Source organism: Panonychus citri, unplaced genomic scaffold (assembly GCF_014898815.1).
Source record: "Panonychus citri isolate SS breed McGregor unplaced genomic scaffold, ASM1489881v1 Contig00142, whole genome shotgun sequence".
In the NCBI taxonomy this organism is placed as follows: domain Eukaryota; kingdom Metazoa; phylum Arthropoda; class Arachnida; order Trombidiformes; family Tetranychidae; genus Panonychus; species Panonychus citri.
The window spans coordinates 310790-335152 of record NW_026515547.1 but is presented as its reverse complement, the minus strand read 5'-3'; the positions used below and the strand labels follow the sequence as shown (position 1 = coordinate 335152).

At 31.1% G+C, this 24363-nt stretch overlaps 5 protein-coding genes across 5 annotated transcripts; all 5 read left to right on the top strand.

Annotated features, from left to right (window-relative positions):
• The first annotated feature begins 987 nt into the window (after window positions 1-987).
• LOC128396040 (uncharacterized protein DDB_G0271670-like) lies at window positions 988-2268 on the top strand. The gene is made up of 2 exons (XM_053356561.1): window positions 988-1295; window positions 1422-2268. Exons 1-2 carry the CDS (start codon window positions 988-990, stop codon window positions 2266-2268), a joined length of 1155 nt encoding a protein of 384 aa, XP_053212536.1.
• A 3868-nt stretch (window positions 2269-6136) lies between these two features.
• Window positions 6137-8216, top strand: LOC128396062 (uncharacterized). Its single transcript, XM_053356583.1, has 4 exons — window positions 6137-7719; window positions 7791-7862; window positions 7934-8026; window positions 8096-8216. The coding sequence occupies exons 1-4, from the start codon at window positions 6649-6651 to the stop codon at window positions 8156-8158; spliced, it is 1299 nt and encodes a 432-aa protein (XP_053212558.1). The 5' UTR covers window positions 6137-6648; the 3' UTR covers window positions 8159-8216.
• Window positions 8217-8680: 464 nt separating this feature from the next.
• Window positions 8681-10080, top strand: LOC128396039 (uncharacterized). Its single transcript, XM_053356560.1, has 3 exons — window positions 8681-9761; window positions 9822-9893; window positions 9964-10080. The coding sequence occupies exons 1-3, from the start codon at window positions 8682-8684 to the stop codon at window positions 10063-10065; spliced, it is 1254 nt and encodes a 417-aa protein (XP_053212535.1). The 5' UTR covers window position 8681; the 3' UTR covers window positions 10066-10080.
• Window positions 10081-11804: 1724 nt separating this feature from the next.
• LOC128396061 (hepatocyte growth factor receptor-like) lies at window positions 11805-21251 on the top strand. Its single transcript, XM_053356582.1, is given in 4 exon segments — window positions 11805-15497; window positions 18067-18180; window positions 18183-18323; window positions 19111-21251. Coding segments are annotated over 4 exon segments (4119 nt in total). The 5' UTR covers window positions 11805-12433; the 3' UTR covers window positions 19911-21251.
• A 499-nt stretch (window positions 21252-21750) lies between these two features.
• On the top strand, window positions 21751-23380 carry LOC128396038 (major facilitator superfamily domain-containing protein 4A-like). Its single transcript, XM_053356559.1, has 4 exons — window positions 21751-22078; window positions 22153-22311; window positions 22375-22772; window positions 22879-23380. The coding sequence occupies exons 1-4, from the start codon at window positions 21871-21873 to the stop codon at window positions 23356-23358; spliced, it is 1245 nt and encodes a 414-aa protein (XP_053212534.1). The 5' UTR covers window positions 21751-21870; the 3' UTR covers window positions 23359-23380.
• Window positions 23381-24363: the final 983 nt, after the last annotated feature.

Sequence of the window (24363 nt, the reverse complement as noted above, 5' to 3'; positions counted from 1 at the left end):
ACTGTTAAGCAATTAAGGAAAAAAAATTCAGCAAAAAGATTGGGTGAAAAAAATGTTGATCATTTTTGACCAAAATCAAAAGACGATCATGATTGTGATGATTAAGACGATAATCATCTTAATCATCTTCATCTTCCTCATCATGTCATTCCCACTTTCATCTGAATCCGGTTTGTTGGTCAAATTGAAAGTGATCCCGTTAAAGTTATCGTTGTTTTGAGAGAGAGAGAGAGAGATATTTTTAGTGGAATAACGGTAAAAAAAGAAAGAGAAAAAGAAAGGTGATGATAGAGGTGAGAAAGAGGAAGATAAAAACAAGATGATAAGAGTGAGTAAGATGGAGATGGATTAAGATATATACTGATTGTGGGAGACAATTAGTGAGACCGACGGGATGAACGATTTGAACGGTTAAAAGTGGCTTCACTTAGAGTTACTAACGTTTAGTTGATCTTAAGTACCAACAACATAAACATCAATACATACAAACAATTTAAAAACAATTCCAACTAATCACTGGCTTTCAATATGATTAACGTTGATTCTGTAAATTGATTAAGTTTTACTTTCGCCAAGTTGATTAACTTTTAGTTTTTCACTTTCATCCAATTTACTGTATTCACTTTATTATTAATAATACAAAGGAATCAAAATCATAATAATAATTGTGTTTCTTGATCTGTAATTGTTTCAATATTAATCGGGTAGAATTATAATTTTGATTACAATCATGGCCTCCAGGAAGATTAATGGCCACTGTTATCAAATTGTAATTGTAACAATTTGTTTAAATCTTTTCAATGTGATCCCAATTGTCCAAAGTATTGTAACACCAGTTAACGAAACATTGCCATTAGCTTCATCATTATCAACACGAATCGCAACCCATCAACCTCATCACCATCAATTTCATCACATCAATCAGCATCTTCGCCCTCATCAACAACCACAGTAACACCGATCGAAAGCTCGGCCTCCTCGAACGGAATGGCATCTCCGGTGTTTAGTGAAACTTTGGGTCGAATGATGGCTGCAAGTGCTTCCATTCAGAATATTCAAAATGTTTCATCTTCATCATCCTCCTCATCATCTTCTTCTTCTCATCTCAATTCTACTGAATCACCTTTTCTTCCCAACTCTGGTCCACCCCTACTTAGAGAAACATTATCTCCCAATGTACTCTCTTCGACTAAAAGTTTCGTCGATATTGTTAAAGATTATGAAAGGTACAAGTTAACCAAATATTCTGGACCTCGAAGTGTTCAACCATCACTAATCTACTCAGGTGATTTAAGGTCAGTTAATAATCGTGAGCAACTTTTGAGTCCATCAACCCTTCAGGGTTATAATAATAATAACAATCAGCAAAATGGTAACAATAAATTGATCAATGGTATCAACGGTGATGCTTATGCTTACAGTTATGGTCCACCCGGTGGACCATATCCCTCACCATCATCACCATCATCATCTTCATCTTCACCAGGATCTGAAGATTACCTTTCATGGTCCGAAGATGAGGTTCCCTATGGGTTAGCCAAAGGTTTCGGTGAATCATCTGTATCACCTGATGGATATTTCCAACCTTCCGGTCTTGATTATTCATCTAATTATGATTTTGAGCTTTTACCTCAAGGATCAAAAACTCATTCTCATGAGCCAGTGTCCAGTTCATCACAGGTATCAGGAAGAGGACAAAGTGGATCTGGTGGATATGCTTCCAGTAATCATCAACATAAATATCAACATCGTCCATCAAACAACAATAATCAGATCAATTCTGATCTATTAACCGATTCATCGGGTTTCTTTAATTATCATTCATTGATGACAAATATGGAGGCAAATGAAGAGTTACCAATTCTCATTGAGAGTTATGTTGTCAACTATCCTCCGCTTTCAGAAAAGCCCGTTGCCCATTCACTTTCAGCATTTACCTTTGACCACAGGCCAAATCTTCACTCATCAAACCATCATTCTCATCATCATCAATCTCATCATCCAATTCACCATCATTCCCACAATCCAATTGGATCAAATTCACAACATCACCATGGTGGTTATCGACATCAATCATCTCTCTTAGCATCACCTTCAATGGCCTACCCGATGATTGGACCTAAGCCAACATCGGAACGTGTTTTCATCTCACCTTTACTTTACTCTCGTCCATGTAAATATGATTGTTTTGCGACTCCCTTGCAGGACATGAAATATGGTCTCATGAATTTCCTGGAAGGAGCTCACAATCATGGCCGACGAAAATAAAACCATCAAGTCAACAATAATCATCTTCACATGATGATAATGAAAAGATAATCAAGAAAAATCAACGTTCCATATGAAAGACAATCAACAAACATAAATAATGTCACAATTGTTTTCGTCATCATCTTGGTACCAATTTCGATTAATGACTTTTGTCCATTTTTCTTTTAATTAATCATTTTCTCATCTTCATCCTCATCAATTTTCTTGTTTACCTCTAACTTTTTGTTTTCTAAAATCAATCCGATTCAATGTTTCATCAATTGTATTTGTATTGATATTCATTTGTTACAAAATCGATGAAGATTAAATTTACTTTGTAAATATTATCCCTATTTGATTTTATCGAAAATTGGAGAAAAAAAATTTTATTCTCAAGTGTAAATTTGACTGACCGATTGACCATCGATTATCCAGTCGGAAGCTGTTCAAATAATAATATATAACAAGTTACGAAATAAGATTGAAGGAGATTAAGGTTGAAAGTGTGGCGAGAGGATTAAATGAAAGTTCATTGAGATGGAACATGATGATTACTGAATAACTGTCCCTGACCATGGAAAGATAATGATGATAATAATAGATGAAGATTAAGATAATAAGAGTGAAAAGAGAGTAATATTTTTTTTGTACCTTCTTTTTACTCGTTGATGAGATGAAATCATCGTGTCCACACAACCTTCAAATCGAAAGAGGTTCAACAATAATTACTAAAAGATCATAATTTGAACGGTAAATCGCCTTGGATTTGCTTGACCAATGAAGAATGGTCACTTAAAGTCCTTAATTATCATCATAATAACAGAGCTTTGTAGTAAATGTATCAAAAAGAGAAAAACTTTAATCCATTTCAACCATTAATCTGTCTAGTAAATTAATCGTCCTCTCGATTTCTCTCATATTAAGATCACTCGAACTGTCCAGCTTATTGGTGGACATTATTTTCCAATACTATTGATGTTCACGATTCCATCGATTCTCATTTAGAATCAGTATTTTTTTAATAAGTTTGATGCTCTATTTGATTGTTGATGAGAAGAAATGATTTTGAACAATTATCAAGGTTAATTAGATGATTATCTTTACATTTTCTCAGGTTATTTATTCAAATTATTAACAATCAATTTGTAATCATCTTTTCAACGATTAATGTGACAATCAACAAACAGTGTCGATGGTGAAACAACAGCAAAAAACTGATGATAATTTCATGCTTTCTGATGAATATAATTAACAGGATATGTGTTGGTTTCTATCATCATGTAATTAGTAAATAATCACATTAATTAAACATTTCAAATTTCTTAAGCCTGGATAACGATAAGTTTTCATTTTCTTACCTCTTTTTTTTTGTTTCTTATCCATTCAACTTTTACTACTTTGCTGATTGTTGATTGTTGATTGTTGATTGTTGATTGCTGATAAATGAAGACAAAATTGTCAACAAATATTAGAATCACTTTCAAATTGTTTCTCTCTTTTTTGTTGTTGTTCAATCATTTTTAATTGATCATCAATTGTTCAATTTCACGGATTGATGCTCACATAAGATTGGTAATTGATGATTGATTGATTGGAAATAATTTGAATGAAAAATTATATTATATGAATTTGATTATTTCCGTAAACAAGTGAAAAGGTATTGATGAAAATCAGTTATCATCATTATCATAATGAAAGTAAATTAGTTAATTGTGTGAGTATGTTTGTTATTAAAAAGGTTTCCAGTAATTGTAACGGTAAATTTGAGAGAGAAACAAATTAAGTAATTGAATCAACAGTCTCTCCATCAATTGGTATGCAAGAAAAGATCTCAATCTAAATAATATCAAAAATAAAGAAAAAAAATCAACACAAAAATAAGAGAAAAAAAATGATTACCTGTAATTGGCAAGGTAGTTTTCCTTAAGATTTTTACAGGTAAATTTGTTTACCTGACAATCCTTATCTGGATTAGCCTTAAGGTTATCATCATCATTTTCCTTCATCTTGTTTCTTAAAATATTGTTTTTCTTTCCTCTTCCTCTTTTTATCATCCGCATCATCGTTTTCTTTATTATTACATCTAAGGCTTTACAGGTAATTAATTATTAATCAATTTCATCTTTTTCTTGTCCCTTGTCCTCTTTCACGTGCGAATTCAGTCCCATTAACCATGTGATCGGATAAAATTCCAAATTCATGATGATAATTGTGAATTAATGGTGATGATGATGTTGGAAAATTACAAGCTAATGATGGAAAGTATCACCGATTGATCAGTTAATTATTTGTATCCATCGATTGTAATACTTCAATTTGGCTTCGAGTTGTAATCAATAAACATTAATTGTTTTCTTTTCACTTTTTGTTACATTCAAAAGTTTGTGTTTTCTTTTTCATTCAAGAATTACGGTTAATTATAATATATATATAAACGAATTCCAATCAGTTCATCTTGGATTATCGATAAATCATCTTTAACATTGATTAGATACGAACAACGGATTTAAATGTGATATCATGTCTTTGGAAAACAATAGATCATCTCATTAGCTTTTTCTTTTATCACTTTTCATTATATTATCTCTTTCATCAACATGGTGATTATCCTTTTGTTTTCTTCCATTGAATTGGAACAATTCTTTAAATAGCATCTTATCCAATCAACAATTAAAGGAATAGAATAGAATTTAAAATGTTGAATCAAGAAAATTTACCATGTGTAATGACAGTGAACAAAGAAAAAGGTTGATTAACACTTTCTACTGTTTTCTATTGTAAAACCATTTTAATTGTAACCATTTTAATTTAATTGTTATGCTTGGATCAACAAATTTCCAATCAATTAGATGCGCAACATGATAGTATTGATGATCATCATGGTGATGAAAATGATCTTTACCTGAACAATTAGTCAAATTTACCTTCCATTGTAAAGATTAACATGATTTTGTTTTTCTCTCTCCTCAAATCAATCACTAATCCAATCTAAAGTATAGTAATAAACATAATCAATTGATCAATTCAATTAATTTAGAGAGATTATTAATTACTCAATCAACGAAATGAAAAATAATTGGTTAACATTAAAAACTGGCAACTAGTTAATTTCAATCATCTGATTGAAAGTGATTCTTGTTTAGATTAATCGACAATTGATCACTTTCGCTTTTTAATTTGATTTCTTGGTCTCTTAATTGTTCACCAATTAATCAGGGTTAGTGTCCTCTTCAATTGCAATTAAATGAAGTTAATTTTTCCCCCAATCAAATATATAAGATGACAGTTAATGTTACGTATCATCAACATCTCAATTTAAAGGTTATCATTTTCTGATTAAATCTTTGATTAATTTTTTCATCTCTTCCAATAGCATCTTAATGATGAATTGATTTACAATTCCTGTTGGAGGTTGTTGATATCCTTTAGAAAGATATTAAATCAAATTGATTAACAACAACAAAAAAAAGATGATCAAATTGATGAAAAGGATTGGAAAGTAATTAGATGAACTTGTTATTGTCTTTTTTTATTCTCAGTGATTAACTTAATCTAATTGGTCAATTACCCTTCCTTTTCAAATTAGAATCAATTTAAATTCAGTTTATTTCTGATTTGCTTGATTACCAACAAAACTTTGTCTTATTTAGTATAAGATGATGATAATAATACACCAACAATTTGAGACGATCATCAAATTAGATTCAATCATCTTAACTCTTGATTGATTACATTTACATCATCTCCTAATTACTATTCCAATTTTAATCATGTTAAGCTAATCTTTAACAATTAACCCTCTGTAATAACAACATTATCAACAATCAGCAACAAAAAAAAGGTAACATCTTTAAATAAATCATTCTGATGATGATTAACTATTTTTTTCACCTTAAAATGAATATACGATTTGATGAATTAACTAATTTACTTTTTTTTATATATTTTCAAAAATCATCACTTTCATTTTAATTCATTGGATTGACTTTTTTTTTCAACTTTTTGTTTCTCATTGATACAAATTGATCTTAATTACTATCACCTTATAAGTGACAATTAACTACTTGACTGATTAAAGGTTGTTGTGATTGAGACTAAATTGATAAGATTGTGGATAAAGAAATGAAACTTGAATAAACTGAGAAAACTGATTGAATCAAAAACAGAATCAACTCTAAATTGTTAATTGGTTGTTTCAACTTGGTATCATGTTGATAATTTAGATACATTTAGTTGAGAGATAATGATCATTCAAGAAGAGAATTATCTGATTCCATAATAATCAATTAGAAAATCTAATAGTTTTTTTCAACGATTATTATATTGATCGAAATCTGATTGACATAAATCTCAGTTAATGTCTTCAGAATTTACGGAACTCATGGAGCAAGAGTAACAATGTCACAGAGAAAATATGGATTACCATTATCGGTGAGTTATTGGATTAAGAGATTTCGTTATCTAATCGGTTTACCTGATGAGATTGACTTCGATTCGTATGCAGCTAAAAAGATAACTCTAATGGAGGAATCGGCTCGAAGTCTATTAATAACTCGACGTGGATACAATCATTCGGATCCCAATTGGGAATTTCCTGAGTTCAAATGGAAAAATTCAATTGGTAGAATAATTTTCATAATCGTTTTGATAAGAATGACAATCTTATCCTTTTATCCCAATTCGACTAATTGTCTGTGGATCAATATTTATCTTGGTAATCCTTTTCATGGAGAAACTTATTCCAGTACAGTGGCGATTCTTGGACTTTCACTTTTGGTTGTTTGTGGGGCACTTCGGGAATATTGTATCTATTTGGATGATATCGGTGCGATTAAAGATCTTGAGTTCTTACGAGTTATTCAATTACATGGATTCGATTGTGAAAGATTGTTGATTAATCGTAAACAAATCTCGTCGTTCAAACGATTTCTCGTCTTTCATGTTACCAATTGGACATCAATGTTACGATTTAATAAATTAGCCAATGGATTGATTATGTTATCATTTAGATTGTATGATCCACTTTTCTACTCTAATCCGGTTTATGCGATAATCTCAATCATTTGGATAATCATGGAAACAATTGCTTCTCGTTTATCATTCACTTCATTGCTAAATGTTGGCGGAACCGGAATCGCTCTAGTACCTTGGTACCTTGCTCGATTGAGATCTTGTTATGATTTAGCATTAAAAGTATCTTTGCAAAATAGTGTAAATGAATCGTCATTGAAAAGAGTTAATTACAGAGTAATTCGATTTCTTAATGGACTAGATAAAATTATGGACGATTCTAAGTATCTTCTATTCGTGGCCATATTTTTAACCTCATTTTTGGCCGATTCGGTGATTTTCTTAGCTATCGTGTCAAAATTTCCGAAGCAAATCATCGGAACTTTTTATTTCGCTGGTTTCTTTTGCATAACCGCCATTGGATTTATCATCTACTTCACCGGTGGATTTGTACAATTAGTGAGTAACTTAATCAATAAGACAAATTGACGAAAAATTTTGATTGTTGATCTTTTCCTATCTTTTCCTAGGCTGATGAGATTTACATTTTGTTAGTTAAAATTGTCAACAAATGCCCTTTGGCCATTGAGGAAAAATTAAATGTTAGTGAAAATTTTACCTCAATTTTCAATTAGTCAATTTAATCAATTGTTTTCATCTTCTCAACAATTAGACTCATAAGATATTGGATCGCATTGGTATCTTTGGTACTGGAACCAAGATTGGTGATATTATTGATAGAGTTACAAGAGATCTGTTTGTTTACGTAAGTTGATCAGTTAATTGTTGGTTGATTCGATCATTAACTAATCAGAATTAAATCGATTGTTTTTAGTACATTTTGGAAAATGCAAGTACCGTTATGTTACTTATCTGCAATATCAATGCATCGATCTGAGAATTGGCTTTGATCTCGGAACTTCAATTCCCTACAATTATGTCTAATATGATTTCAGAACATGACTTGTATTGGCTAATTTAATCAATAAAGAATAAGTAAAATCAATTAATTTATTTGATTTATCATGGAACAAAAAGAAATTTAAGTTTTTCTTTTATTGAATTTTACCCCAAATGAGACTTTCGAGACTTGATCAGTTCGATCAATTTTTTCATTAGATTTAGTTGATTGATCATGGAAAACAAAAAGTCTAATGATAATCAGAGTAATTATCTATTAAATGAGAATCAAATAATATCAATCTCTATCATAACCTTGTCTAGTTAATTATTCTAATCGTCATGAAAATGATTCGTCTTCAAAAATCATTACTATTCAAAGGAATAGAATCGAAGTGGACTTGTTCAATGATTTACTCTTGATAGTTGATCTAATTGAATTGAATATCGATCAACTTTTAAAAATTAGAACAAAATTTACGAGATTAATCCAGAATTCGATATAAAGTGTTGGTTTCGAAATGCAAGAACCCGAAATTAAACATGAAATCTTATTATCGTCGGTGAGCTATTGGATTAAGAGATTTCGCTATTTAATCGGTTTACCTGATGAGATTGACTTCGATTCGTATGCAGCTAAAAAGATAACTCTAATGGAAGAATCGTCTCGAAGTCTATTAATAACTCGACGTGGATACAATCATTCGGATCCCAATTGGGAATTTCCTGAGTTCAAATGGAAAAATTCAATTGGTAGAATAATTTTCATAATCGTTCTGATAAGAATGACAATCTTATCCTTTTATCCCAATTCGGCTAATTGTCTGTGGATCAATATTTATCTTGGTAATCCTTTCCATGGAGAAACTTATTCCAGTACAGTGGCGATTCTTGGACTTTCCCTTTTGGTTGTTTGTGGGGCACTTCGAGAATATTGTATCTATTTGGATGATATCGGTGCGATTAAAGATCTTGAGTTCTTACGAGTTATTCAATTACATGGATTCGATTGTGAAAGATTGTTGATTAATCGTAAACAAATCTCGTCGTTCAAACGATTTCTCGTCTTTCATGTTACCAATTGGACATCAATGTTACGATTTAATAAATTAGCCAATGGATTGATTATGTTATCATTTAGATTGTATGATCCACTTTTCTACTCTAATCCAGTTTATGCGATAATCTCAATCATTTGGATAATCATGGAAACAATTGCTTCTCGTTTATCATTCACTTCGTTGTTAAATGTTGGTGGTCATACAATCGCTATGGTACCTTGGTATCTTGCTAGATTGAGATCTTGTTATGATTTGATTGCTCATTCAGCTGGTGACAAGATCGTCAGCGAGAAATCATTGCAATTTGTTAATTATCGATTGTTACATTTCTTAAATTGTTTCGACAAAATTATGGATGATTGTAAATATCTCTTCTTTATCTGTATATTTCTGATTTCATTGCTCGCTGATTTAGTGATTTTCTTGGCGATCACCTCGAAATTTCCTCCTCAAATAGTTGGAACCTTTTATTTTGCTGGTTTCTTTTGTATAACTGCAATCGGACTGGTCATTTATAATGGGGGTGAATTTGTGGATCGGGTAAGTTGACTAATTAACTTTTGGCCTCTAATTGAATTCACTTTTTCTTTTCCTTTTCAGTCCGATGAAATCTACAGCCTCTTGGTTAAAGTTCACAACAAAAGTGTAGCTTCGATAGGGACAAAGTTAAATGTAAGACTAATTGCTCTCAACGATAAGAATTGTTATCGTTTCAATTAGATTGTATTTTTCCAATAATTAGACTCATAAGATATTGGATCGCATTGGCATCTATGGTACTGGAGCCAAAATTGGTGATGTTATCAATAGAGTTACAAGAGATATGTTTGTAATTGTTAGTTAATTGTTTTCTAACTGTCCAGACGTTGCCTTGATGATTTATGGTCTTTCTTGATTCTGATTGTTTCTTTTTGTCTTTGATAGTATATGTTGGAAAATGCAAGTACTGTTATGCTGTTCATTTGTAATGTAAATTCCAACTAATTGTGATCAGTTGGTTCTTAATTGTTGATATCAGTGAACCAAAGAGGTTAATAAGATCATGGAAATTTGTATTCTCATTCATCTCAGGGGAAAATTCTTGATTGTTGTCGTCATTGGGTAACCTGTGTAAGTGATTAAAATATTTGATTAAATATAAAAATTCAATAAAAATTATAAATAATTAGATCAACTGTCTTCGAGCGTCATGATCCGTTCATTGAACTGTTTAACGAAAGTTTGGGAAATTGATTGATTGGAAAAGTTGATAATCAACAATTTAGAAAACAAAATCTTGATCAATGTTCAATTTCCTTATGATCAGTAAACAGTTAAACGTACGTCATGGAGATGACAATTGATTGGTTTTGATTGATTCTTTTGAGAATGAAAAAAAAACCAACACTCTTGTAGTTTTGTCTTTGTAACTTTCCTGTGATCAAGAATTGTTTTTCATCAATTGTCGACTTTAAATACCAATAAGAATAAGAGAAACTGAGTTTCCCGTGCAATCATCAGGCCTACCACCAAGTCGTGAGTATGTTGGATCAATGAAATTGACCTTCACCAAAAAAACTAAAAACTAATCATCATCAATCGTATCAGTTGATTCATCCAGTGAATCAAATAGCAAATTACCTCTCATCATTTTCGTCTCTAAATTAATCTTGTTTTCAGAAACAACAACAAAAGGGTAAACGATTCAGCGTTGAATTGAAATACTTTCATCACGATTTCATGATCTAAACAATAAAAAGAGAATAAAACAATAAATAAAAAAAGAGACTTAGATCAGTTAAAAAGAATAGAAAACAAAAGAATAATAAAAAGTATCAACACTAAAACGGAGACCAAGAAATTACCATAAAAAACAAGAGAGAAAAGGTTAACCAACCCGAATCACATATAGACGATCATGGATTTAAACCTAATCAAGGACAATTAAACAATTCCGCAGGCTAGGAAACTTTAATTCTCAGGTCAAAAAGAACAAGAGGTCAAAGTAGTAAAAAAAGAGTATAACCTGTAATTAACATAGAGGAAGAGAGAGAGAGAAAGAAAAAAAACAAGTTACATCAACAGAAAAAGATGAAGATAAATTTCCAGATAAACCAAACCTTTAGAAAAACTATTTCTTCCATTTTCTTTCCACTGAGGTAACCAAAGCGAATGAAGAGAAAAAGTTACACAAATATCTCTTACCTGGATAGAGAGAGAGAGAGAAAAACATTCTTTCAATTTATTCACAACAAGATAATCTTTACATGGTGACGCATATCCAAAGGTGTGTCTGCATATGAGAAGAAGAGAAAAAGAAAACATCAAATATCGAGTAAGAAAAGAGTAGATATCAGAATAACAGTAAATTCTTTTCTCTAACATAAGCTAATCTTTTGCTTAATAGAAAATTATTGTATCACTTTTCTAAAATATTCTTTGAACGGCCATTAATTAATTTCCTTGCAAAATTAATTCCCACAATTTAGTTTAATTTAGAAATGAAATGTAAACAAAGAGAAAGAAAATTGGATCGGATATTTGGGATTCGAATCCGAGACTCGAGATCCGAGATTTCATTTTCCATTGAAACTTGAACGTCTCTTCATTAGAGTTTCTTGAGTCTTCAAATTCACTTGATTAACGTTTGATTTAATTTCTCTTTCAATTAATTGTTTCGTTTTTTTTTGTTTTAATCTTTTTTTGATTTACTTTTTTCACCGTCATGTCACTTGTTGATCATCTTAATTCTGTGCCTAATTGCTGCTCATTATTATCATATCTTTCATGGTTTTCTCTTTGTTTCAAGATGAACACTAATTCAAATCAAAGATAAATAGTTGAGAGTTAAATCTTTGTGTCTCTAATTATCAATACAAGTGAATAGAATTTTTTTTTTCATAATTAACAAATAATCTTCACAAATTAATACCCCAGACTAATCATATAGTCAACATCGCCTTCTCTTCAAATCTAATTAACTACAAGATAAACAACAACAACAACAACTTAATATCAATCTCGATGTAATCTTGAAAGTTGAAATTCTCAAGGCTTTTATTTTGGAAAAGCTTTTTTCTTTTCTTTTTCTCTTTAATGTTTGTGATTATTTTTTAATTCTACAACCAATTAAGTGATTATTGTGAAAAATTGACTGTTCAATTGACTTTCCATTGATTTGGAATAGTTAAATGTTAGAAAAACAAAACCGTATCAATAAGGTTTGTTAAAACATGAAACTTAATCATCACCATAATTGTAAATACTTATTCAACTTTAATATGCCATCACTATCGCCATTATCTACAATCAACAGTTTTTCTAACAAAATTATTCTTTTAATTTTTATAATTGTTACATTTTTCTCAAATTCTAATCATGCCCAAGAAGCAGCATCTTCAGCGATTGTTGATCAATCAACTGTATATTCTAGTGTAAATCTTGGTACAATTGTACAGAAACTGTTGATACAAAATAGATTCTTATACATTGGAGGTCGTAATTTTTTCTTACGTATGGATCCTAAAACTCTGGAAATTATGGAAAATTTTACAACCGGACCGATAGCAGATAATTACAAATGTCCACCACCACCTTCTCCTTGTCCAGTTAATGAAATTCGAACCATGACTCAATCTGATTGTATCAATTTGTTCTCGATTAATGTTTCCTCCAGTTCCGTTTTATTGGCCTGTTACTCAACTCATCAAGGAATGTGCTATGTGATCCCTCAGGCCGGATTTAAAGCTGCAAGGCTACTTGGTGATCCAAATAATGTTAGAAACTATGTTGCCTCTCGTCGTAGTAGTTATGTTGTCTCTGTTGCCGATGAACTGACCGCCGCTGGTAAACAACAATCGGCCATTTTTGTGGCTCATGCTTATGATGATCGACCCTTGGATTCAAGTCCACCCACGATATCCAAGAGGAAACTAGTGTCACCAATTAATCTTGCCTATTGGACTGATGGAAAGGCAACCCTAACAGCTCGGGATGTCCGTTCACCTTATAAAAATTCAAAATGGCCAATCAATTATATTTACGGATTTCAACATGGTGATTATGTTTTCTTTGTTAAAACGGAACCAGAAAAACTTCAAGAGACTCAAAGAGTAACCAAAATCATTCGTATTTGTATCGGTGATGGTTTCTTTGGTTCATATTCTGAAATTCAGGTTACATGTAAAGACCAAACTGTAGCAACCGCCGCGACTCTCGGTAAAATGGACGACTATTTAAGGAACACTTTCAATCAAATTCGACCTCTGACAACCTCGAACGTACTTTTCTTGGCCTTTCAAAACACCAAATTAAACAAACCTCTAAGTCATACTCACTCAGAATCACGGGTTTGTGCCTTTTCGATGGACCATTTGATGTACGAATTTGAAACAGCTCGAAATGCTTGCTATGCCAGAAGAAGTGGAAAACTAATTGAAACCTTTGTCGAACCAGGTTCACGTTGTATTGAACATGAACACCAACAATGTCAACAAAGTGTCAACATGTTAATCGAAGTGACCAAAATTGTTGACGGTTATGTGCTTTATGGGGATAAGCCAAAGATAACATCAATGGTTTCACTTTTACAAGGATCACGATCAAAGTACTCTCTCTTCATTGGAACTGAAAATGGTTTAGTTAAAAAAATTGTCAACGGTCAAGATATTTTCACAATTGAATTGAGTAAATCAAAGATTGAACCTGATCCAGTGGTTGAAAGTGATGAGGAAAATATTTTCATGGCTACCGGTCAATCGTTGATCAAATTACCTGTTAAAACTTGCTCTTATTACAAAGATTGTGGCTCTTGTATTGAATCACAAGCAAAAGATAATATCGACTGTGCTTGGACTGGTAAATCTTGTGTTGTCAATGGTCCTGATGTTGTAATGGTTTCTCATTGTGAACCCAAGTTAATCTCATTTTCACCCAAAAAAGGACCAACTCAAGGAGGTACAATACTGAGAGTAAAGGGTGTTGATCTTGGTTTTCATGATGAAACATCAAACACCGAGAACAGCATCTCTATTGGTGGTAAAAGTTGTTCAATCATCTCCTGGAATTATACTGACATTGAGTGTAAAATTGTCACCTCATCAGAACAACCATCTACCCCAAGTTCCGGTTTCATTGAGCTAAAAGTTAAAGATATTTCAGCTCGAAAGGGTTATGATATCATTGGAACAGTTAAAAGTTCTGAATCTTTTCAATTCGTTAATCCAAGTGTAACAAGTGTCAAACCTTTAATCTCACCCTTAACTGGTGGAGTGAATGTTTTCATTCTTGGTGAAAATTTGGATATTGGATCAAATTTACAAGTTCTTTTAGCTGGAGTTCAGTGTGAATCTATTGAAGTTGTTGAATCGACAGCCATTAAATGTGTCTCAGGTTCAGCTGAGAAACAGGGTTACCCAACTAAAGGTCCAATCGGTGTTATCATTGATTCCGCTGCCATATCGACAAATTTTACTTTCTCCTATTTTATTGATCCCTTGTTTAGTTATATAACTCCAAATGTTACAAGTGCCACTTCCGCTGTTAATATTACCGTTATTGGAGATCATTTTGATAGTTTATATCAACCTCGTTTAATTGTCTCTGCAATTGTACCCAAAGCATCAATTTCACCTTTACTTCTTGCCAGTGACTGTACACTAATCGATGTTACATCATTTATCTGTCCTAGTCCAATTATGCCTTCAGAAATTTACTTTGAATCTCCAATAACAACAACCATTTCTTTTGCCAATGGAGGATCAAGTAAACATATTCCAACTGATTTTATTCTAGTCTATTTACCTGATCCCAAGTTTTCCGATAAAATTGTTTCCACCCCAGGAATTGATGGTAGTCGGACACTTGAGATTATGGGGCAACATTTACACACTGGTTATGGTATGAAAGTGATTCTTGTTAATCAACAAGACGGAGCAACTTTAGAGTGTAAAGATTTAAGGTCAATCGATGGTAATCTAATTGCTTGTAATATTCCCTTAGAAGATTATCAAGGTGATCCAACTGTTTCCCCCTGGAATATTTCAGTTATCACTGGAAGTAAACAATTATTTGTTGGTAGTGTTCCTATTGGACCTCCACTTGAAACAGAATCTTCATCAACAATTGCTGGTATAGTCGTTGGTATGATTACCGCTCTAGGGGTAATCCTATTAATCATGATGTATATTCTCAAACGTAATGGTTACCTTTTAACATCTAAAAAAGGTCCACCCTCTTTAGGGGTAGCCTACAGATCACCCGAAAATGGTCAATTCCAGCGACAAGGATCACAAAATGGTAAATTAATTGCTCTTCGATATTATTTATTACATTGTCTATGACTCTCTCGAAACATTCACTTGTACCAAGTATTAATCAACTAATTGCATGTCAACCTATCCTATTAATCAAACTAGATTATCTAATGATTATTAATGATAATAGTAATTTACTTTTGACCTTGATTAACAAATTGAATTATTATTATTATTATTATTACCTGAGAATGATAAACAATTGAGCTTTGTGTTGATAGATTTAACTATTTTTTCTCTTCTCGTTTAATTATTCAAACTGGTTAATTGTTTACTATTTTGATGATAATAATTGTGATTATCATTTCGTTTCCAAGATACAATATCAAATTAACCTCTTCTGGTGATATTATCAAGCTCGAGGGCGGGTTATATACAATAAGTCACTTGATACTTTGATTACTTCCGATTCCGTTAAGTTTGAAACAAGGATAACCAGTTTTGTTTTATTTGCAATTAGTTTAAGCAATTTATTAATTAGTTAATATCAAAATGTGAGCATGAAAACAAGTTGTCACAATCAATGATTCAAATCAATGGATACCCTGGAAATATTTATCAGTCTAATTAATTTAAATTGCTAATTTATTAACATTGATTAAAATCAAATGGTAAATTTATCATGTTATTGTTTCTGCCTAATCATATTTTGGATTACAATTAGAGAATCAAATTATAAATAGTTAACTAGTTTGAATTGATTCCCAGAAAATGATTAACTTTTTTTGCTAACAAAAATAATTACAAGATGATTAAATATATTAATACAATAATAATCATTAACTAAATTGTAATGGTTTATTGATTAATTGAGTAATTGAAGAAAACAAAAAGTTAAATCTCATTTGATTAACAAACAAAATCAACAATTTTCCCTTTTTTCATTCAATTAGTTGTGGTTAGTGTATTTATCTCATTCATATAATACAAGAAAAGCATTTACTAAATTTAATCAAATTAACTTAAAAAATTAAGAGGTTCTCATAAGGAAAAGGTCATTGTACCAATTTTAATAACAATAACCGACAATAACTAAATTAATTCAACAATTAACTAGACAATTTTATCACTCTATTCATAATGAGATCGTAATACAGTTGAACTAATTAATTTATCCACTTGGGACAATCAATTTTTCCAAATGTCACCATTGACAAAATTATTTACTCATTAACTTGATTGGTCTCTAATAAGTTACCAATTTGAATGTGTATTTATATCACATTGTAACTAAATCCAAAGCCCCAAGGTCATTTTATCCGCTCGACCATGAAAAGAGCTTGATTATCATCATTCAATCATTGTTAGTTAGTTAACTAACCAACAATAGTTATGATGATTATTATTATTGTTTATTTCAAATGTTTTATCAGCTATGAATTCATTACCTCTACATACATATGATATTCATCTCTCTCTCTCTCTCTCCTTTTGTCTTTTCCTCATCTAATCAACACGATAATCTGTATCGTACCATCAACATCACTCAAATTGATGTTATTTTTGGTCCATCAAGACAATATGGTTTGTTAACATGAGCTTATTTCATTTCCGTTGATAAATATCATACAGAGACCACATTTAATCATATCCATCTAAATATAACATTTAGGTTTCTCTTTTTGGTTCCTCTGCTTTTTTTCATACTCGTTTTCCTATTATTATAATATTTACTTATTGTAATTGTATTACTAGAATTGCTTTTCAATGTGATTATCTTATTACAGTTAATCATTTATGCTCTTAAATTGTTGCCTCCAATTAAACTCTTGTTTAGTTACCGGGAGTTACAATTGTTATTTACAATAACTCTCACTTGTAAACTAATAACAATAATTATCATGATAATAATGATTATAATTGTTCATTCAATTCATGGTCACTTATTGTTGGTCCTATTGGGTTGTCCCCATGGTTAGTTGTTATTATGTTTGTTATTTGCTTGATTTGGTAAATTTATTAGTATTTTTTTTACTGCTGATCTTTTGATTAGATTTGGTTAATTGTTGTTACTCTTTGGATCTTATTTTTGACTGAAATTGCGGGTCAATTGTTTAATTTTCAGCTTAAATTATTTATAATCATATAGATGTTCAATTATGTCAATCGTTGGCTTGGATTGTGATTAATTGTTGTTATTATAATTTACTTAACATTATTGATTAAATAATCATCTTCTTTTCCCCTTATTAGGTTTCTCTAGCATTTAGAATAGAAAATAATTTTAATTATTTCCGTTTTCTCTCAGTAATTAGCTAATCATCAACGGAATGATTTCTGTTTTCAGATTATAATCATTATCGATTTGATGTTATTATTATCTAACTAATTACATGTAACTATTATTATTGATTTACTTTGTATCTTTAAAATGTTTCTTGATTAGTGATTTGCAACAGGCAATTTGATTGCTGGTAAAGTCTAATTAACTTCCGCTATTTAATCTTACATCTTAATAAATTACCACCCAGAGAAAATATTATTGTTGTTAATCTTTCCTTTCCCAACAATTGCAATAACAATTAACTGATTGTTTATCTTAAATCTAACAGAATATCATCAAGCTGGTTCTCGAATTTCTGGTCAACCATTATTATTCAATCGACAATCAGAGGAAATTAAATTCGTTCTTGATCCAGAAAAACAATCAGAGCTAATGGCTGATGGAACACTTTTTCTCGTGATTATCTGACCCGAGAAAAGGTCATTGGTCAAGGAAACTTTGGATTGGTCTATCAAGGTTACCTTAAATTACCAAGTAAACAAGATGAGAAAATCAAAGTTGCCATCAAAACACTTAAAACTGAAAGTAAGTAATCAGTTAATCACCAAGATATTGGCAACAATTCAATTGGAAAATTTTTGATTCCATCAATCTAATAATCAGCAGAATATAAATTAAACAATCAACTAATTAGACGAAGAGATTAATTTAACAGTCAAATTGATCGTTGATTTTCAATATCAATTAGAAGATCACTTTTTAATTTCTTTGATTAATTCATTGTTATTATCAACAAATTAACGATAAGAAATGAAGACAACAAGATTTGCTAATTGCTTCGTTATCATTTTACTCAAATTGTAATCATCTAGTAAATATAATCAATCAAGTTTACTTAATACTTGAAAACAATCAACTAACAATATTACATATCATTTATGTGACTTGCAATTTATATTATTAATATTTATCATGTTTGCTTGATTTCCTTCACATCATATCAATTTACCCTGTTAGACTCAACAATTAACTAACTAAAATTGATTACTGGTTTAATTTGAAACCAATGAACATTACCTTACATATATTAATAGTTAAATTTAATTAACCATTTAGCTTATCGTTAAGTTATCATACAAATATTAATATTGGAAGATCCTTGAAATTATTGAAACTATTGACAGATTTCAATTCTTACCATGGTTAGAAAAAAAAAGTTACATTAATCAGTTGATAATTTCATTATTCAATGACTATTGTTGAATAGCGTGTGATGATTAGTTTTGATTGTTACTGTTGAGTTAAATTGTCGAAATTACTTTTCCATTGTTAATTTGATTTCTCTATTTTTTGTTGTCTATTCTAATTGTAGGAGGTATTTTATCACAAGAAAAAGGTGAAGCTTTTCTTGCCGAAGGACTAATCATGAAGGAGTTTTGTCATGAAAACGTATTGTCTCTGATTGGTGTTTCGATTGATTTTGATGGATCTCCAATGATAATTACTCCTTTCATGGAGCATGGTGATTTGAGGTCTTTTATTCAACAAGAAGATCTTGAATTTACCGTTATTGAGTTGATTCAATTTGGAGTCCAAGTTGCCCAAGGAATGGTTTACCTGGCGGGATTAAAGTTTGTCCATCGTGATTTAGCTGCTCGTAATTGTATGGTCGATGAACATCAAACAGTTAAAGTTGCCGATTTTGGACTTTCTCGTGATGTTTACACGACAAATTACTATTCAGATGGAGATAATCGTAAACCATTACCGCGTAAATGGATGGCCATTGAAAGTCTTGAGAGAGGAAACTATGATACCAAGAGCGATGTTTGGTCTTATGGTGTTTTATTATGGGAATTATTAACTCGAGGAGATATTCCCTATCCTGATGTTGAAGATTGGAAAATGAAAGATTACCTCAAAGTGGGCTATCGTTTACCTCGACCTGAACACTGTCCTCCTGAAGTATATTCTGTAATGAAAGAGTGTTGGGTTGAAGATCCTAAAAGTCGTCCCACTTTTGAAGAGATTTTAAAACTAATCGAAGTTGCCATCGAAAGTAATGAGAAAAAGTATCTCGAACAAAAAACCAATCGAAACATCCGTTATATCAATGATCCATCAATGTTTATCAATCCAGAATACGATGGATCAATGATAATTAGAAGCTAATTCTGGTCTTAATCTACATTAACTCTTTTTATTTTCGCACACTTTTTCCCTCGTTAATGATCAAATTTTCGCCCATGATTTCAATTGATTTTCATCATGAAACAAATCACACATGGAAATGTTAATTGTTAAAACTGCTACTCACCCGTTGATGTGTATTTATGATCTTGCCCTGGTTTCAGACTGATGGTGAAAATAAACAAGGAAAGACAAAACAATTGAGTCATTTCCTGATAAGTGAAACTCATGGATGGAAAAATTAACATTATCATCACAGAAAAGATTCATCCAAGATGATAAATCATCATGAAAATTGGAAACCAAATCAATTGTAATATCGTCAACACACTCAACTCATCAAAAAGCTATCATATTGTAAATACAATTCCAATTTCTCCAGCAATTAACCTTTCATGACGTGAATGTAAAATTTGAATCTGTTCAATCTGTTCAGGGGAAAAAAGCTCATGACTTTTTCAATAGAAAAAGTCATTTTCTTGTTAATTACTATTTTCCAATTCTATTTATATTTTCTTGCTAATCAACACCAAGAAAAACATATAACTATACTTCTTGAGACAGTTTGTTATTTTTACACAATCAATTTAATCAATGTTTAGGTTTAGACAATTATAAATAAAATCCTCTGTTGATTACCTTAAAAAATATATCCAATTAGATGTTATAATCTCTGAACAGAATTGAAAATTTACCAGAATCAAATTAATTATGTTTCTAATTCTAATATTCATCTTGTACTAACCATTAATTACAAACATTTAACAATTTTAATTTTTATGCAAATGATTTAAATCACTAACAAACCTGTCAATCAATGTAAATAACTTTATCAATGTTAATCAATCTGAATGATTAATTGCCCTTCATTTTATATATGTAACTGTTAACTAATTGCTACCACCTAATTGTAAATCTGTTGCCTTCTTCAAAACAAGTCATGGGTATGTTAAATTGTCACCTTTACACCCAATTGCATCTTCAATATAATTGTTATCAAGCTGATCAAATGGAGCTAATTAACTAATAGCAATGATCCAGTAATCAACAAGCTTCAAATGATTCCCAGATGATCAAATCATTGATTAAAAGTATCCATTGGTCAGTCAATCAGACGCACAATTGATAAATCACTTGGTTATCACTTCAATTATCAAGCAAAATTAATTATCCATTTGCTGTTTACAAATTTAAATCAATCATCAGCCTGATTGTTAATTGAATCAACTTTGCATGTTCGCATTTTAATCAATCCCTATTGTGCCTTATTAATATTAAATCCTTAAACTGTGATTAAATTTAATTTTCTAAACTTCGAAACAATTGATTACAATTATTATTGTCCAATTATCGGGTTATTGGTCAGGACTAATTGTCCCTCGAACCTCAAGTTCATTTTCACCTTAAGAATGAATCTTATATGTTGAGTCAAAAAATTTTCGAGTTTTTTTTAAGGTTTTCACGGTAAATCGAGTGACCTGGAAACGGAAGTTGAAAGTTCAAGCCCCAGGTCATCCTTAATTATGCTAAAGTTATTATTAAATCTCATTCGTGATCGTGGATGGATTTGTTTCCTCGAACTTATCATTCTCATTCTCGGTCACCCGATATTAGTATTATACTGAACTGATTGTGATTTTTTTTCAGTAGGAAAACAAGATTAAGATTAGATCAGGATGATTAATTGTTACACAGTAAATTACAATTAAGTTGTTGTTACTAGAAGAAAAAGTTTCAAAGAGAAAAAGGCTGATCCAACTGATTTAATTACGATTAGATTAATTATGGTGATAATAAGATGACAATTATATCAACAATTTTTGATTCAGTTTCACTTATACACTTGATTTACTTCATTTTTTTCATTATTCGTTATTACATTATTGATTGCGAAAGCATAATAGAACTTAATTACTGTAGTTAAGGTGAAACAATTTGAATTATGTCGATTTCTGATTTCATTTATGTTAATCGGTATAAGATAATTAAAACTTTCATCATTTATGTTTCGTATCTGTGGATTGGTGGTGCGATCACTTTAATTGGTTCAAGTTTATTAGATCTTCAGATTCGAGTTGATGTCGATTTTGGTACAATTTCTTACTTGATTCCAGCTCGAAGTCTGGGTCACATCGTTGGATCTGCGCTTGGTGAGTTTTCCGTTCTCAAAAAGATTCGATAACCAACTTTGTTTGAACCTTTCGATTTCCATTCTGATCTAAAGCTGGACTTTTGGATCGATACTTTAGCCATTCGTTTATTTTACTCGTCAATAGTTTGATCTCCGGCATTTCCATTGGAATTGCTCCAAATTTTAACGATTTTAAACTCGTTGCAATATTTATATTCATCGCTGGAGTTGCTCATGGAATTCTTGATGTCAGTAAGTACAATTAAAGGTTCTGATTGTCGATCAATTTGATAATTGGTCTGTGTATCTTTCTAGCTTGTAATACATTTCTAGCATCCACATGGAAGGAAAAATGTGCCAATTGGCTTCAAGTACTTCATATGTGCTTTGGTGTTGGTTCGTTGATCGCTCCGGTCATTTGTAGGCCCTTTTTGTTACCAATGGTTAACAGTGAAGAGAGAATAGTTAATTCATTAAATTTAACCTCAAACGATTCGTTGGTTGATCCATTGGTCAAGACAATTTACAATTCGGATGATGTTATGATACAAAATGCATTTTTTATCATTGCGAGTCTTACAATTGTCTTAGCACTGCCGTTTGGTTGGATGAATTTGTCGGAAAGAAAAGCTGAAACTGTAACCAACGATCAGAGTAAAACAAGTGACCCCGTCGAAGTCAAACAACCCTACAGTTCGGAAAATATTATCAAAGTTTAAGCTCACAATCGGCTGGAATTCACATTATGACGAAAATATTATCAAGTGACTTTTCCTCGTCAATTTTTACTTTTTTACTTCAATCTTTCTCATCTAATAGTCTTGTTTCTCATTTTACCGATTGATTTACATTCCGTTAACCTTTGTAATCTCTGAGACTAAATTACTCTTGTCCAGTTTGACCATTTCGTTTATCGGTATTCTGATCACAGTCCCATGGGCCAATTACTATACGAGTTGCATTTGGGCTGGATTCACACTCATTGGAATCGGTATATCGCCAATATTTTCAGCCGCTTACGGAATGCTGGCCAAACATATCATCGTAACGAGCAAAATATCATCCATGGTGTTTATACCCGGTGTTCTTGGTGAATCGATTCATCCAGCAATCGCTGCCACATTATTGGATAAAAGGCCAATCATTTGTCTTTATTACATCGGTGTATCGGGTATCCTGTTCATCGTATTGTATTTGATTCTGTTAATTTATTGTGCCAAAGTATTTAAAGTATCAACTAGTCTTCAACATGAACAAGTTGCTGAAAGATCATCAATTCCAAGTATTAATTACCATTGATGATTAAACTTTTTCTCAACATTTTTGAATATCTCTTTTACTATCTAGTGAATCAGCCAAACGAAATGAGTTTGAGGGTAATTTTTTGTCATTCGCGCAGCAAAGGTGATAACGACAATTTATCAGTAGTTAGATAATCAAGACATTCAAATTTACCATTGTTTTGATTGATAAGATTTTCTTATCGCTTTCGATGCGCAATTGATATAATACCTCAAACTCATTCGTTTATTCTTATCATATTTGTATAATTTTCGTTGGTCGATTTGATAATCTGATAGATATTGAACTTTGAACATATAAAAAAAATTGGCAGACTTAATTAACTATTACCAAGATTAATAGTTACAGTCGACTACACACTTATCGCATGCACACTTATCGCAAGATCAGTGTGTTATTTAGACTAAGAGCTTAATATTGACCCTTTACTCATTTCTAATTATCACACCAACTGTAAGGGTTCAACATGTCTAAATAATTAAGAAACACTAGGTGGCGACTAACAAACAAAAATTGCGATAAGTGTGTAGTCGACTGTATATGCGACAATTTAATCAATGACAAATTATTATACAATTTAAGCTATTAGGTTGATCAAGTGCCAGAGTTTCACAATTTAATATGCTTGTAACAATTTAGATTTTAATATAATATGTAAACATCACATTTCTAATCAACTTGATTATCGTTTTATTGCTAAGATAATTAAATTTTAAAACTTATGGAAACTTTAATCCAGTTTAAATAATAATTACATCAACTGAGAATCAAATCAATTGAACATCAGCTAATTGTTGAGTAGGAACAAAAGTGGATTAAGAGAAAAAAACTCAACAAAAATTGAACTTCTTTTCCAAAGATTCATTTGTTTACTATTAAATTATTAATAAAAACTTTTAGTTTGTTAAAATAATATTAATAATAATCAATTAATTTTCGTTCATCACATAGACGAATTCAAAAAACGCGCTTTTCGACGAAAGCGGCATCTGTTGCAGAATA

Bases quoted from the DNA above. Each gene is read 5' to 3' on its own strand.
- LOC128396040 (XM_053356561.1), top strand. From the start codon at position 988: ATGGCATCTCCGGTGTTTAGTGAAACTTTGGGTCGAATGATGGCTGCA. The intron at 1,296-1,421 runs GTCAGTTAATAA...TTATGCTTACAG, and splicing joins ATCTACTCAGGTGATTTAAG to TTATGGTCCACCCGGTGGAC.
- LOC128396062 (XM_053356583.1), top strand. From the start codon at position 6,649: ATGTCACAGAGAAAATATGGATTACCATTATCGGTGAGTTATTGGATT. The intron at 7,863-7,933 runs GTTAGTGAAAAT...CTCAACAATTAG, and splicing joins CCATTGAGGAAAAATTAAAT to ACTCATAAGATATTGGATCG. The intron at 8,027-8,095 runs GTAAGTTGATCA...GATTGTTTTTAG, and splicing joins CAAGAGATCTGTTTGTTTAC to TACATTTTGGAAAATGCAAG.
- LOC128396038 (XM_053356559.1), top strand. From the start codon at position 21,871: ATGTCGATTTCTGATTTCATTTATGTTAATCGGTATAAGATAATTAAA. The intron at 22,079-22,152 runs GTGAGTTTTCCG...TCTGATCTAAAG, and splicing joins CATCGTTGGATCTGCGCTTG to CTGGACTTTTGGATCGATAC. The intron at 22,312-22,374 runs GTAAGTACAATT...GTATCTTTCTAG, and splicing joins TCATGGAATTCTTGATGTCA to CTTGTAATACATTTCTAGCA.
- LOC128396039 (XM_053356560.1), top strand. From the start codon at position 8,682: ATGCAAGAACCCGAAATTAAACATGAAATCTTATTATCGTCGGTGAGC. The intron at 9,762-9,821 runs GTAAGTTGACTA...TTTCCTTTTCAG, and splicing joins GGGGTGAATTTGTGGATCGG to TCCGATGAAATCTACAGCCT. The intron at 9,894-9,963 runs GTAAGACTAATT...TCCAATAATTAG, and splicing joins CGATAGGGACAAAGTTAAAT to ACTCATAAGATATTGGATCG.